Here is a 12,008-nt window from a genome sequence, read left to right on the forward strand (position 1 = left end):
GAACGAACATTATCCGTTCAGGATAAAATCCGTCCCGGGTGGGAATCGAACCCGCGACCTAGCGCTTACAAGGCGTCTACCAAGCTAACTAGGCTGGATTATCCTATAAGGATAAGGAAAGTAAAAAAACTTGCACCTCGCATCTATCGGTCACTGATTGAAATAATGAAATCTGTGCGTGTGATTACTGTTTCGAAACAAAACAAGTTTTTCATTAAAAAATAAAAAGGTAGGGGGGGGGAGGATGAGAGAAGAGAAAAGAGGGGAGAGGAGTGCTTGGGGGAGGAGAGGGGTGGAGGACACGTGACTTAAAAGTCAGTCTGTCTTCCCCCTCCCACCCTTAATATTAACACCCCCACCCTTCTGATACCACCCTGTAAATATTACCTATTAGGTATGATGATTCAATGATGTTTCATTTATTTTTTTACCTTTCAATCAACCTCAGTGTTGTAGTGGTTAGCGCAGTGGACTTCGGATCTGAAGGTTGGTGGTTCGAGTCCAAGTCAAGTCATAAAATTTAGCGTAGTGTATTAAACAGGGAACGACGTTTGTGACAAGCATTTATGCTACCCACAATTGAAATTCCTTTTTTTTTTACCTTTCAATAATAAGATGTAAACGGATTTAACTGATAGGGTTTGTTCTTGGAAAGGCTGGCTTTCTCCTATCCTGTCTTGTGTGTGTTTTTTTTATTACCCCTCAGTGTGTTTATTTTTACCCCCACCAGCCCTAATCTTTCCCTCAAGGTGTCTTTCTGTCTTTTCGTTGTTTTTTACGCCTGCAACATCTAACGCCCTCTCTCTCTCTCTAAATTTCTCTCTCTTTCTTTCTCTCTCTCTGTGTCTCTCCCTCTCTATCTTTCTCTCTTTCTCTCTCTTTTCCTCTCTCTCTTTCTCTCTCTCTGGTGTGTCTCTCCCTCTCTTTCTCTTTTCTATCTCTCTCTTTCTCTCTCTCTCTATCTCTTTCTTTCTTGTCTATCTCTCTCCCTCCCTCTCTCTCTCTCTCTCTTTCAAGCCCCAAGCCTTGGTCCTAAATGGAGTTCGATTCCTGCTCGGGGCAAATTTTATATCCCAAATAGATAAAGTCAGTTCTCGGAACGTCCACCAGCCTAGTTAAGTTGAAAAGGTAGTGTGACTGTCTTTTAAGCGCTAGACTGCGGGTTTGATACTAAGGGGAACTGTAACTGCCAAGGTCTTATCGTCCTGAAATCGAAAAGGGAAGGAAGACAGGATAGGAGAAAGCCAGCCGTTCCGGGAACGAACATTATCCGTTCAGGATAAAATCCGTCGCGGGCGGGAATCGAACCCGCGACCTAGCGCTTACAAGGCGTCTACCAAGCTGGATTATCCTATAAGGATAAGGAAAGTAAAAAAAAAAAACTTGCACCTCGCATCTATCGGTCACTGATTGAAATAATGAAATCTGTGCGTGTGATTACTGTTTCGAAACAAAACAAGTTTTTCATTAAAAAATAAAAAGGTAGGGGGGGGGAGGATGAGAGAAGAGAAAAGAGGGGAGAGGAGTGCTTGGGGGAGGAGAGGGGTGGAGGACACGTGACTTAAAAGTCAGCCACAAAATTAAACAAAATGAATGATCACAAACATACCAAATTGCATAATAAGTACCCGATGCGGAGTACTAAAAATAGATACCATCTTTACCTGTTCTAGAATTCAACCTCTTGTACTTGACCCTCAAAAAAAAGGTTACAGATCGAAGCTACCTCTGCTTTTTAAAAGAGAGAGTTTATAAAAATAGACCTTTACCTTAATTGCAACAATGCAAGGAATTCTCGCATTCTGATTGGTTCTTTCATTTTGGGTTGATGACTCATTGCTGCCATATCCATCTGGATAACGTATAGGTAGGTAGGTAGGTAGGTTATTATTATTGTTACCTGCACACGCTTTCTACTTCTACCTACACAATCCACCTATCTCTACTACCTACATACATACCTCCCTCCTTTACCTACCTACATATCCCAGGCTCGCATACAGGATTTTATCGAGGGGGTCCCAAGTATCCAAACAGTGACTTACTGAGGGGGGATATCCCAAAATTTGGGGCCATTCAACGTTTATCCCAAGCACGTTCCTAGCTTAACCGACTCCGGTCCGGTGTTAACTCCAACAACGGCCTCTCCCGTCAACAATTCAGTACTGTATTTTCAGGTGTGCCAAGTTTGAGCGACTTTGGCTGAAATCTAAAGGCCTGAGCATTGCGAACTCTTTTCGAGCTTTTTCGAAGTTTTGGCGTTCAATAGCTGCCGAACCGTACATTTCTCGAGGTCCAGCCCACGGTCACTTTTGATCATCATTAAGTATGGAAGCTGTCTGCAAAATTTGAGCGACCTGTGGCTAAAGGTAAAGTCGTCAGAAGCGATAGTTCCTTTTGAGCTTTTTCTCTGTATAGTCCTAAATGGCGGAACTTTGGTTCGGAATAACGGCCGAACCGTACCTTCTGGAAACGGGGCCCGAACATACATTTGATCTACATAGCTTATCGAATCTCTGTGCCAAGTTCGAGCGACTTTGGCTGAAATCTAAAGGCCTGAGTATTGCGAACTCTTTTTGAGCTTTTTCGAAGTTTTGGCGTTAAATAGCTCCTGTTTCTCGAGGTCCGGCCCGCGGACACTTCTGATCATCATTAACTATGGAAGCTGTCTGCAGTCTGCAACACACTTGACAGTTACAATCCCCTCTTCATAAAAAAAACTCCGTGTCTCTGTGAATGCCTTTTTATCCCTCCCTCACCACAGCCACTTTGGGAAGCCCGTCCCAAAAGTGACAAAAAATCCCACGGGACCCCCCTCCCCCCTCTATCTACCCCAGGGAAAAAGGGAAAAAAGCGGGGGAGGGAGGGATATTTTTTGAAAAGTCAAGTGCAATCCTGTGTTTCACTTTAATTCTAATATTTTGTCTTGATTTCTTCTTCTTCTTCTTCTTCTTCTTCTCCTCCTTCGTCTTCTTCTTCTTCTTCTTCTTCTTCTCCTTCGTCTTCTTCTTCTTCTTCTTCTCCTTCGTCTTCTTCTTCTTTTTCTTCTCCTTCGTCTTCTTCTTCTTTTTCTTCTCCTTCGTCTTCTTCTTCTTTTTCTTCTCCATCGTCTTCTTCTTCGTCGTCGTCTTCTTTTTCTTCTTCTTCCTCTTCTTCTTCTCCTTCGTCGTATTCTTCTTCCTCTTCTCTCTTTCTCTTCCTACCTCTCTTTCTTCCTTTCTTTATCTTTGTCTGATCTCTTACATCTTTCTGCCATCATTTGGGACTTTCCTATTTTCCCAGAAAATACAATATGTTTTGGATATCTTTGCCGTTCTCTCTCTCTCTCTCTCTCTCTCTCTCTCCTCTCTATTCCTTCCTCTCCATATCTCTCTCTCTTTCCTCTCTTTCTTCTTTCCCCATAAAAATTATGTCGATCAAAAGTATCCTTGGGCCCTGTTTCCAGAAGGCAGAAGGTACGGTTCGGTCGCTTTTCCAGACCAAAGTGAAGCTATGTAGGGGGCTAATCAGGGGAAAAGCTCAGAAAAAAAACTAGTGCTTTTTGCGACTATACCTTTAGCCACAGGTGGCTCAAATTTGACATCAGCTAAAGCCGTTCTGAGAACAAACCTTATCTGTTTAGCATAAAGCTCTCCCCGGGCGGGAATCGAACCCACGATCTCGCGCTTATAAAGTAGGTACAAGGAGCAAATAAAGCTTCGGCAGTGTTGCTTAGATTTTTCGAAATTAAAAATTCTTCTGATATAAATGTGGTATTACAGAGCGCCTAAAAAAAAACTCTCTCCCTTTAAACATACAAAAGCTAGAACTATTGGAGAGAGAGAGAGAGAGAGAGAGAGAGAGAGAGCAAATTTGTATTCATGAGTTAGTGTAATAAATAAGGATTACGGTATTACGTGTGGCGGCTCTTATCCCTTACAGAATTTGCAAAAAATATAATGAAATTATGTTCAAACTAGCTGAATTCCGTCGCTTCGCTCCGGAATCCCGCTAGTTCATCCCGAGGCATGGCCAAACTTGTGGAAAAGAAAAAAATGCCAGAAAAAGTAAAAAGAAAGAGCAGGAGCTAGAAAAAAAAAGGAGAAGGAGAAGATGAGGAGAAGAGGGAGAAGGAAGAAAGAGAATGAGAGGAAGAAGAAGTAAAAATAAATACAGAAAATGGAGTAGTAATGGAGGGAGAGAAGAAGAAGAAGTAGTAGAAAAAGAAGAATTGAAAATAAATTTTCGACCTTTTACCTACTGTTATTTTTTCGGAGTTTTGACCTTAGATTTGGATTTTTCCCAACTTTTTACATAATAGGAATCGACCGTTTATTTATAATTTTTACCCATTTGCAACTGCTCTCTTATCTTTCTACCTAGTTAGGATTTAGGGGAGGGGGAGAACTGAGCTTCCCACCCCTAGCCTGGAGGGGGCTGGGGGCCCCCTGGGGAGGAAAAGGGTGGGGGGAGAGGAAGTAGTTATTATTTTGTGTGATGGACATGATGTGTGCCAATATTTGCGTAAGGCGTGTGAAAATTAAGTACAATGAATGAGCTCTTTTTTCCATCACTTTTTTTTAGCAATAGAGCATAGAATAGAGCAGTGGAGCACTAGAGCATCCAGCATTAAAAGGTGAGAGCAAAAGGCTTTATGCTCTAAGCTTCAAGATGCATAATTATGGTATTATATCTTTGTTGAAGAAAGTTAGCTCTGATCTACAGCGTGTGTGTGAGTGTTTTTGTGTCTGTGATATTTCTGGCTATCCTCGCCCGCTCTTTCCTCTTGTAATTACCTTTGTTCGCTTTTGTGTTTCAAACAAAAATTATTGTCCATAGGTACCTCCATATTAAAAAAAAAACAATTAAAATTAAGCTTAATTAAAAAAATAATCAATGAACTTGAAATCTAATCTACTCCAAAAAAAAAAGATTATTCCGGGCGGGGGGTGTCCTTTGAACGCGTCTAGTACACAACATAAGTGGGCAGGTACGTGTTGGGATAGTAGTAAACAGGCGGGGCAGGCGTGGTCACATAGGCGGGGTACGTATAATAAGTCACGCCCACTGTAGCTTGAGGCGCTACATCAGAGCTCTCTTGTGACGAATCGCCTAACTTCGAGCTCGCACCGCTAGTTCGCAATTCTCCCGCTGTCCCGTAGCTAGCGCTGGTGTCGTAGCGGGAATCACCGTATCGTGGCCCAACTTCGAGCTCGCACCGCTAGTTCGCAATTCTCCCGCTGTCCCGTAGCTAGCGCTGGTGTCGTAGCGGGAATCACCGTATCGTGTGGCCTCTGAGCTGTGGCCTCCGGCCGGTAGGGGTAAAGGGTAGGGGAGGGGTTGGGGGTGGCCGTGCGAGGGGATGAGAAGAGCCGTGGCCAGTAGAAGTGTGGAGAGAATCTGTGGACCAACATTTTAAATTTTGTTTGAAATGTTTTCTTCTTAAAAAAAGTAATAATAACGGAGAGGATCTGTGGAGCAGAATTTCAGGTTTTATTTGAAACACCGGAATTTATGGGTTTTATGGGTCGATTCCAAGGCAAGAAGAAAAATCACCAGACTCAGTACACCCCAGTACCTGCCTATTAAATATAAGTAAATGCAATTTCTTTGTGTTATTATGTCACAACTTTGGTGCTCACACTGTAGGATTTTTTCCCAATATCTCAATAATCCTAACATCCAATGTTTACCTACCATGCTGACACCGGTCGCTATGCGCGAATATAAAAAAATGTGGAGCAGAACAGAGGTAATGTACCTACCTAGCTAAGCAAAAGCAAGAAGAAAATCTTTTAAAGAAGTAGGTATGTAAATTAGAATCTATTTATTTAGTCATTTGCAGAAATAGGTAAAAATCGGAAGCACTTACCGAATGCATGATCAAACGATTTTTCTGAACAACTTCACAAAATTGAACAAATCGATTGAAAATTTATCGAATTTATCGCTTTCGAAATTCAGAAAATAATTTTCTAAAGGATCAAGCTTAGAGAAAAACCGTCTGGAATTCCAAATCACTAGCACAGAAAAACTCCAATTCTTTCAACCTAATCACTAAAATTTTGCCGCACAATTTTTTCTCGACCTTTTTTTTACGTTTTTCCAATATGACTACGAGTATTTCGGAAAAATCTTCTGTTTGAAAAGCTGAAGGTTCCGTGGAAACTGACAGAACTGGTTACTGACTGAGGTCCAGAGAAGTCTGTGGGACCTCTTTTATATCTTGTGATCAAGAGGAGAGGCTGAGAAAAACGGGAAATGGGAAATTCGATCTGAAAAGAAAGAAGAAGAAGAAGAAGAAGAAGAAGAAGAAGAAGAAGAAGAAGAAGAAGAAAAACTGCTAATGGAACACCATATCAAAAAAGAAGAAGAAGAAGAAGAAGAAGAAGAAGAAGGAGGGGAGCTATTTTTTTTTCTTTTTCACTGATTTTTGGTAGGTATACCTTATTAAAACACCTGCCTCGGTGGTGTAGTGGTCAAGGCGCTCGCCTGGTAAACAGGAGGGCGTGGGTTCAATCCCAGCCGAGGTATGGAATACCTACCTCGGTGGTGTAGTGGTCAAGGCGCTCGCCTGGTAAACAGGAGGGCGTGGGTTCAATCCCAGCCGAGGTATGGAATACCTACCTCGGTGGTGTAGTGGTCAAGGCGCTACCTACCTCGGTGGTGTAGTGGTCAAGGCGCTACCTACCTCGGTGGTGTAGTGGTCAAGGCATTATTTTTAATTTCTTATTACAGTTACCTAGCTGTAAGCTCACTGCTCATTACATAATCATTTCCAAGTTACGCATCTCAGATGACTCTGTGAAACATGTGTCGCAACGTTTCTATCTTTGGTTTCAAGTTTCACCTGGTGTGTTATGTCCTATTCCCATAATCTTGAAACCATCTCAAGATAATCCTATAGTGTGTCCAGATCAATGTGACAGCAAAAAAAATGGGCATTGTTGCCAAACATGTCACATGTGCAATGGTAGAGAATCTCTAAAAGGGGAAGCTATATTGCACAGTGCTTCCTCCGACAGTGAAACAAAGTCAGGTAAGGCGATATCCACCTTACCTGTTCTGGAATCCAACCTCTGAACTTAGAGCTACCTCTGCATTTTAGAAGAGAGAGTTTATCAAAAATAGACCTTTACCTGAATTGCAACAATGTAAGGATTTCCTGCAATCTGATTGGTTCCTTCATTTTGGGTTGATGACTCATTGCTGTCACATTGATCTGGATGAACTATAAAAATGACAAACAATCGGAGTTGTAGTCTAAAAATGCAAAACTGTGGAGTTAAAACTCATACCATGCCTTTAAAAAGGACTAAAAAAAATTTGAAGATTACTTCGTTCAAAAATCTGATGTGAACATCATCACACGACGTTCCTTATCCTTTTAAATTATGCTTATTTGGGTGTTTTTCTATTGTTACTTTTACAATATCTCTAACCGTTTAGTCAGTATAGCTGAAAACCGCCAAAAAGCGGCCAAAATACCGCCAACCGCAGCACCTATGGTAACCAAAATTTTAGAGTTACATCCTTGTCACTTTTGTGGACTACATACCAAATTTCAAGTCTCTAGCTCATACCGTTCCCGAGATAATAATAAATTACGCCAAAAAGCGGCAAAATACCGCCAAGCGTTGCACCGACCTTAACCAAAAGTTTCGTCTCGCATCCTTGTCACATTTGACAACTGCATACCAAATTTCAAATCTCTAGCTCTTTCCGTTCTCGAGATATTTTGTTTACAGACACACACGGAACAATGGCTGAAACTTTGGATTTAGGCTCTAGGGACCTCAAAACGTGTTTTGGCACTAAAAACTTACCATCGAAAATGCTTACAAGGCAGACGCGCTATCCTTCCAAGGTTCCAAGCTAACTAGGCTGACAACTTTGGAAAGCACAACTTTTAGTAGTCCATTCCCTCAATGGAATCAACACAAAACGCCTTACAAATAATTATCGCATACTCTATGTAATACATTATCATAATGAGTTCCGTATCACATAACTGGCACTAACACGGCGCTTTATATCAGGCCGGGGAGGAAATGTACTGCGTTCAGTATCCCGTTTTTGAAGGCGTTAGATATGAATTCAGGTACCTAGGTGCACAGAGAAGCTGTAACTGCAGATGAGGTCGGTCGAAATTTTGCTGAAAACAGCGATCGCATGTTTTTACGTCAACTAGGAATTTGTAATACGCAAACTCCATTGTCCCAGTTTGGCCGGACAGGCGAAAATTTGAGGGTAATTTTCGATGGTTGTGGGAAAAATCCCACGCTCTGAAATTTGCTTATGATTGGAACTGTATAGTTTAACCTCGAAACCTCGGTTTAAGTTTGACTAATCTTGGATTAATAAATCTGATTTGATTAAAATTTTGAAATCAACAAATCGTCCAAGAGTTAAACTTGAACCCAAAACCAACCTTAAAAACTGCGATTGCGCCCCCGCCATTATTTTTTTGCAACAGCCCCTATGTGGGAAATTTCAGCGTCAGAATAAAGGGAAAAAAGTCGCCCCCTTCCTTCCATCGTGTGGGATTTTTCTTTATCAGTTGTTTTTCCCACTTCCCACCCCTTCAGAAGTCAGCCATTAGGTGAATTTTTTTCAAAAATAAATTTTTCGACAAAAAAGTGTTTGAAAAAATGGAATTTTCACAAAATTTTTCCCAGTCTAGAAGAGAAAATGCTGTGCTAATCTGTTAATTGCATTTTTTATTCGTTTCCTGGATTTGGGAATTGTATCCCAGGTCCTGTTTTTTGTGTGTAAAGTGTGTCTTCTTTATTTTCGTACAGTGATATCATTCTAAAATGTCCATGATTCATTTGTGTCCCAAGTTCCCACCCCTTCAGAAGTCAGCCATTAGGTGAATTTTTTTCAAAAATAAATTTTTCGACATAAAAGTGTTTGAGAAAATGGAATTTTCACGAATTTTTCCCAGTTTAGAAGAGAAAATGCTGTGCTAATCTGTTAATTTAATTATCTATTCGTTTCCTGGATTTGGGAATTGACCCCCAGGTCCTGTTTTTTGTGTGTAAAGTGTGTCTTCTTTATTTTCGTACAGTGATATCATTCTAAAATGTCCATGATTCATTTGTGTCTAAGTTTGCTGGCGATTTTCGTCCACCAATCGATATCAGCGGACGGTAAGCAACTAAGCACGTTTTTTCGACATTCTAAATCCCCTCACACGAATTTGTGTTCATGTTAAATTTAGAAATTTGGCCTAGGGCTGAGTAGAGCTGCTAAAATCTTGCACAAAATTTTGGGGCTAGGCTGGGACGTCAATGTGAGTTCAGACTTGGGCTCTTTAAAAATCTTTGGCTAAAAACAGAATGGATCAAAAAGTTTAGGTAGAGCTTTTCACTTTCAACTCTATGCAATTTGAATTTTGGGCTCTTTAAAAATTTGGGCAGAACAAAGAGCATAGAGCTTTTCACTCTCAACTCTATGCAATTTGAACATTGGGCTCTTTAAAAATTGGGCTAATAAAGAGTAGAGCGTTAGAGCTTTTGGATCTAAACTCTATGCAATTTGAATTCTTCACTTTGCATGCTCAAAATTCTCTATCTGTTATGCTCTCCACTTCGCTGTGGTAATTATTCATAATGGTAATTTTCTAGAAGACACAGCATTCAGAAGCCACAACAACAAAAAAGAATATAACCCTATAACAACACTGGTCACTGCTCAAATTGTGAAAGATCCTTTTGTGAACTTGTAAAATCCTATAACCTTACCTATTTTATTTGGTAACATTTGCCTCAGTGGTGTAGTGGTTAGGACACTTGTCTGGTAAACAGAAGGTCACACCCTCCCTGCCTAGCTATGAAAGTTAGTCCTTAAATTATTTGATATTACCAAGCTGTGAAATTTAGTCTTTAATTTGACCCTATGACCATTGACCACTTTTGCTTACAATGTAGGTCTTGGGTTTGACACTCACCACCAACAAAAAATTTGATTTGGGTTGACATAGCACCTAAATAGGAAGTAGGTAATATTGCCCATCTGATAAGGGACATAGTACGGGATGGGCACGGGCATGCTATGACACAGACCACATGAGTAATGTTCTGAAGTAGTATGTACTTAGATGATTCATTGCTAAGTGGGTACCTAACCAAGATGTTGAAACACACTAAGCTTCTATACCTATTATTTGACAAAAACATGTTTCTGTCCATGTGCAGAAATATGTTTTGGTCAATTTGTGTCTAAAGTTTCAATCATTGTCATGTAAGCTAGCAGTTTAAAAATTCCCGAATAAAAAAAGTACTCTTGAGTTGTTCTTTATCTCTATCAGTGTAGAGAGATGATATTTAGGTAGGTACCTAGGTAGGTACTTGATTGATCAATGTATGTTATCTTTAATTGTTGCCCTGCTTAGACCTCATTCAGTTTTTTTTCCTCACTGATCTAAATTTGTTTAGCCCAGTTAACGCAAAACAAAAATTCTCTCAACCTTAGTCCAGTCAACATGAACATTATTTTTCTTATACTTAATTAAAATAGGTAGACTAAATTTAATTTTTCAATCATTAATGGGGGACAGGTAAAATCACCTACTTTGGTGACACCGAAATCATGGAGGGTGCCCCAATCAACATCTCGTGCATCCTGACCATTTTCGAGCAAGTAAAGTGGCAACTAAATGGGCGCAACATCAACCAATCCTCCGTAGACAGCGGGTTTGCAGCAACGGCCAATTTAACGGAGGATAATTTCAAGTATTCAATTCACGAGGCAATTTTGGAATCAGGTTACGTGCAAAGTAGTCTGTTTATACCGAGGAGTAATAAGTTCATTCACATGGGGTTGTATCGGTGTAACACACTGTATAATGACGGAATCTTTGTTACGATTATTGATGGTAGGTGGCACACTCAGTAGGTTTTGCAGGCTTTGTCGGCTTCCTGCTCAGTTGTGTTTGGCTGCTGTGTTGCAAAAGGGCTAATGTGTGGGTTCTGCCAGAGTATAGAGGTGTGTCCACACATGGTTGGTGGTCATCTATCGACCATTCATTGACTGTGAATTGATGCAATTTTACTGTGAATCAATGTGGATCAACATAAAAAAAGTAATAATTTAATAATAATAAAAAAAGAAGAAGAAGAAGAAGAAGAAGAAGAAGAAGAAGAAGAAGAAGAAGAAGAAGAAGAAGAAGAAAAACTGCCAATGGAATACCATAGGTATCAAAAAAGAAGAAGAAGAACGAGAGGAAGAAGAAAAGAAAAAGAAGCAGAAATTGCCTAGATCAGGGGTGCACAAACTCAAGGTGACCGCGGGCCGCATTGGACTTTAAATAAATTGTTGTCCGCGGCCAGCATTATTTTTTCTTAGAAGTTTGGTTAAAAATTTTCTGCCATAGCTGGGATTCGAACTCCGCCCTCCGAGTTGAGAGTCAGTGCTCTTGACCACTCGGCCACAGAGGTGGGCTAGCTTCCACAAAAGTTTTTAGAGTCTTTCATTTTCATGATTTGGTTGACCGTTTTTTGACGTCTTTAAAAACCCCTTATTACAGTTAGCTGTACTGTAAGGCCAGCCACTCACTATCAGGTAGACCTGACAGGCCGACCTGATCAGGTCTACCTGATAGGGAGTGGCTGGCCTAAGCTGTTCAAGTAATTTAATAGTGTTGCTGCAAACCCAAGTACTTACATTGTCTAAGTAATATCTGGAATTTGGAGGACTGTCTCACCATAGCTACTTAGCTATCATAGCTACTTATCTGTCGTTTGCTGTATAGCTACTTAGCTATCATAGCTACTTAGCTATCATAGCTACTTATTTGTCGTTTGCTGTTTGGTTGATGTTGTGCCCCTAAAAACCTTCTTCTTCGTTTAGTGTGCTTTCTTTTTAATTCTATCTATCTTTATAATTTTATCTATTTCTTTACTTAGAAATAATAAGTACGTACCTACCTATCTATTTACTTATAGGTACTTATTATTTAATTTTTTATCAATTAAAAACTTTTTTCCTCTCAAATTTTGCTTAAAAAAAAAAAAAAAAAAAAAAAA

General features: G+C 40.2%; 2 protein-coding genes across 2 annotated transcripts in view; both read left to right on the forward strand.

Annotated features, from left to right (window-relative positions):
* Positions 1-8,835: 8,835 nt before the first annotated feature.
* LOC103518077 (lachesin) overlaps positions 8,836-12,008 on the forward strand; it is a 12,894-nt gene continuing 9,721 nt past the window's right edge. Inside the window, exon 1 of the mRNA XM_026829969.1 lies at positions 8,836-9,131. Within this exon, the coding sequence (XP_026685770.1) occupies positions 9,065-9,131 (67 nt within the window). The 5' untranslated portion in view covers positions 8,836-9,064. The remainder of the gene's footprint in view (positions 9,132-12,008) is intronic.
* Positions 9,988-11,074, forward strand: LOC113471089. Its single transcript, XM_026829968.1, has one exon. The coding sequence runs from the start codon at positions 10,573-10,575 to the stop codon at positions 10,876-10,878; it is 306 nt and encodes a 101-aa protein (XP_026685769.1). The 5' UTR covers positions 9,988-10,572; the 3' UTR covers positions 10,879-11,074.

The sequence above is a fragment of the Diaphorina citri genome, unplaced genomic scaffold (genome assembly GCF_000475195.1).
Source record: "Diaphorina citri unplaced genomic scaffold, Diaci psyllid genome assembly version 1.1 scaffold2065, whole genome shotgun sequence".
In the NCBI taxonomy this organism is placed as follows: domain Eukaryota; kingdom Metazoa; phylum Arthropoda; class Insecta; order Hemiptera; family Psyllidae; genus Diaphorina; species Diaphorina citri.

Bases quoted from the DNA above. Each gene is read 5' to 3' on its own strand.
- LOC113471089 (XM_026829968.1), top strand. From the start codon at position 10,573: ATGGAGGGTGCCCCAATCAACATCTCGTGCATCCTGACCATTTTCGAG.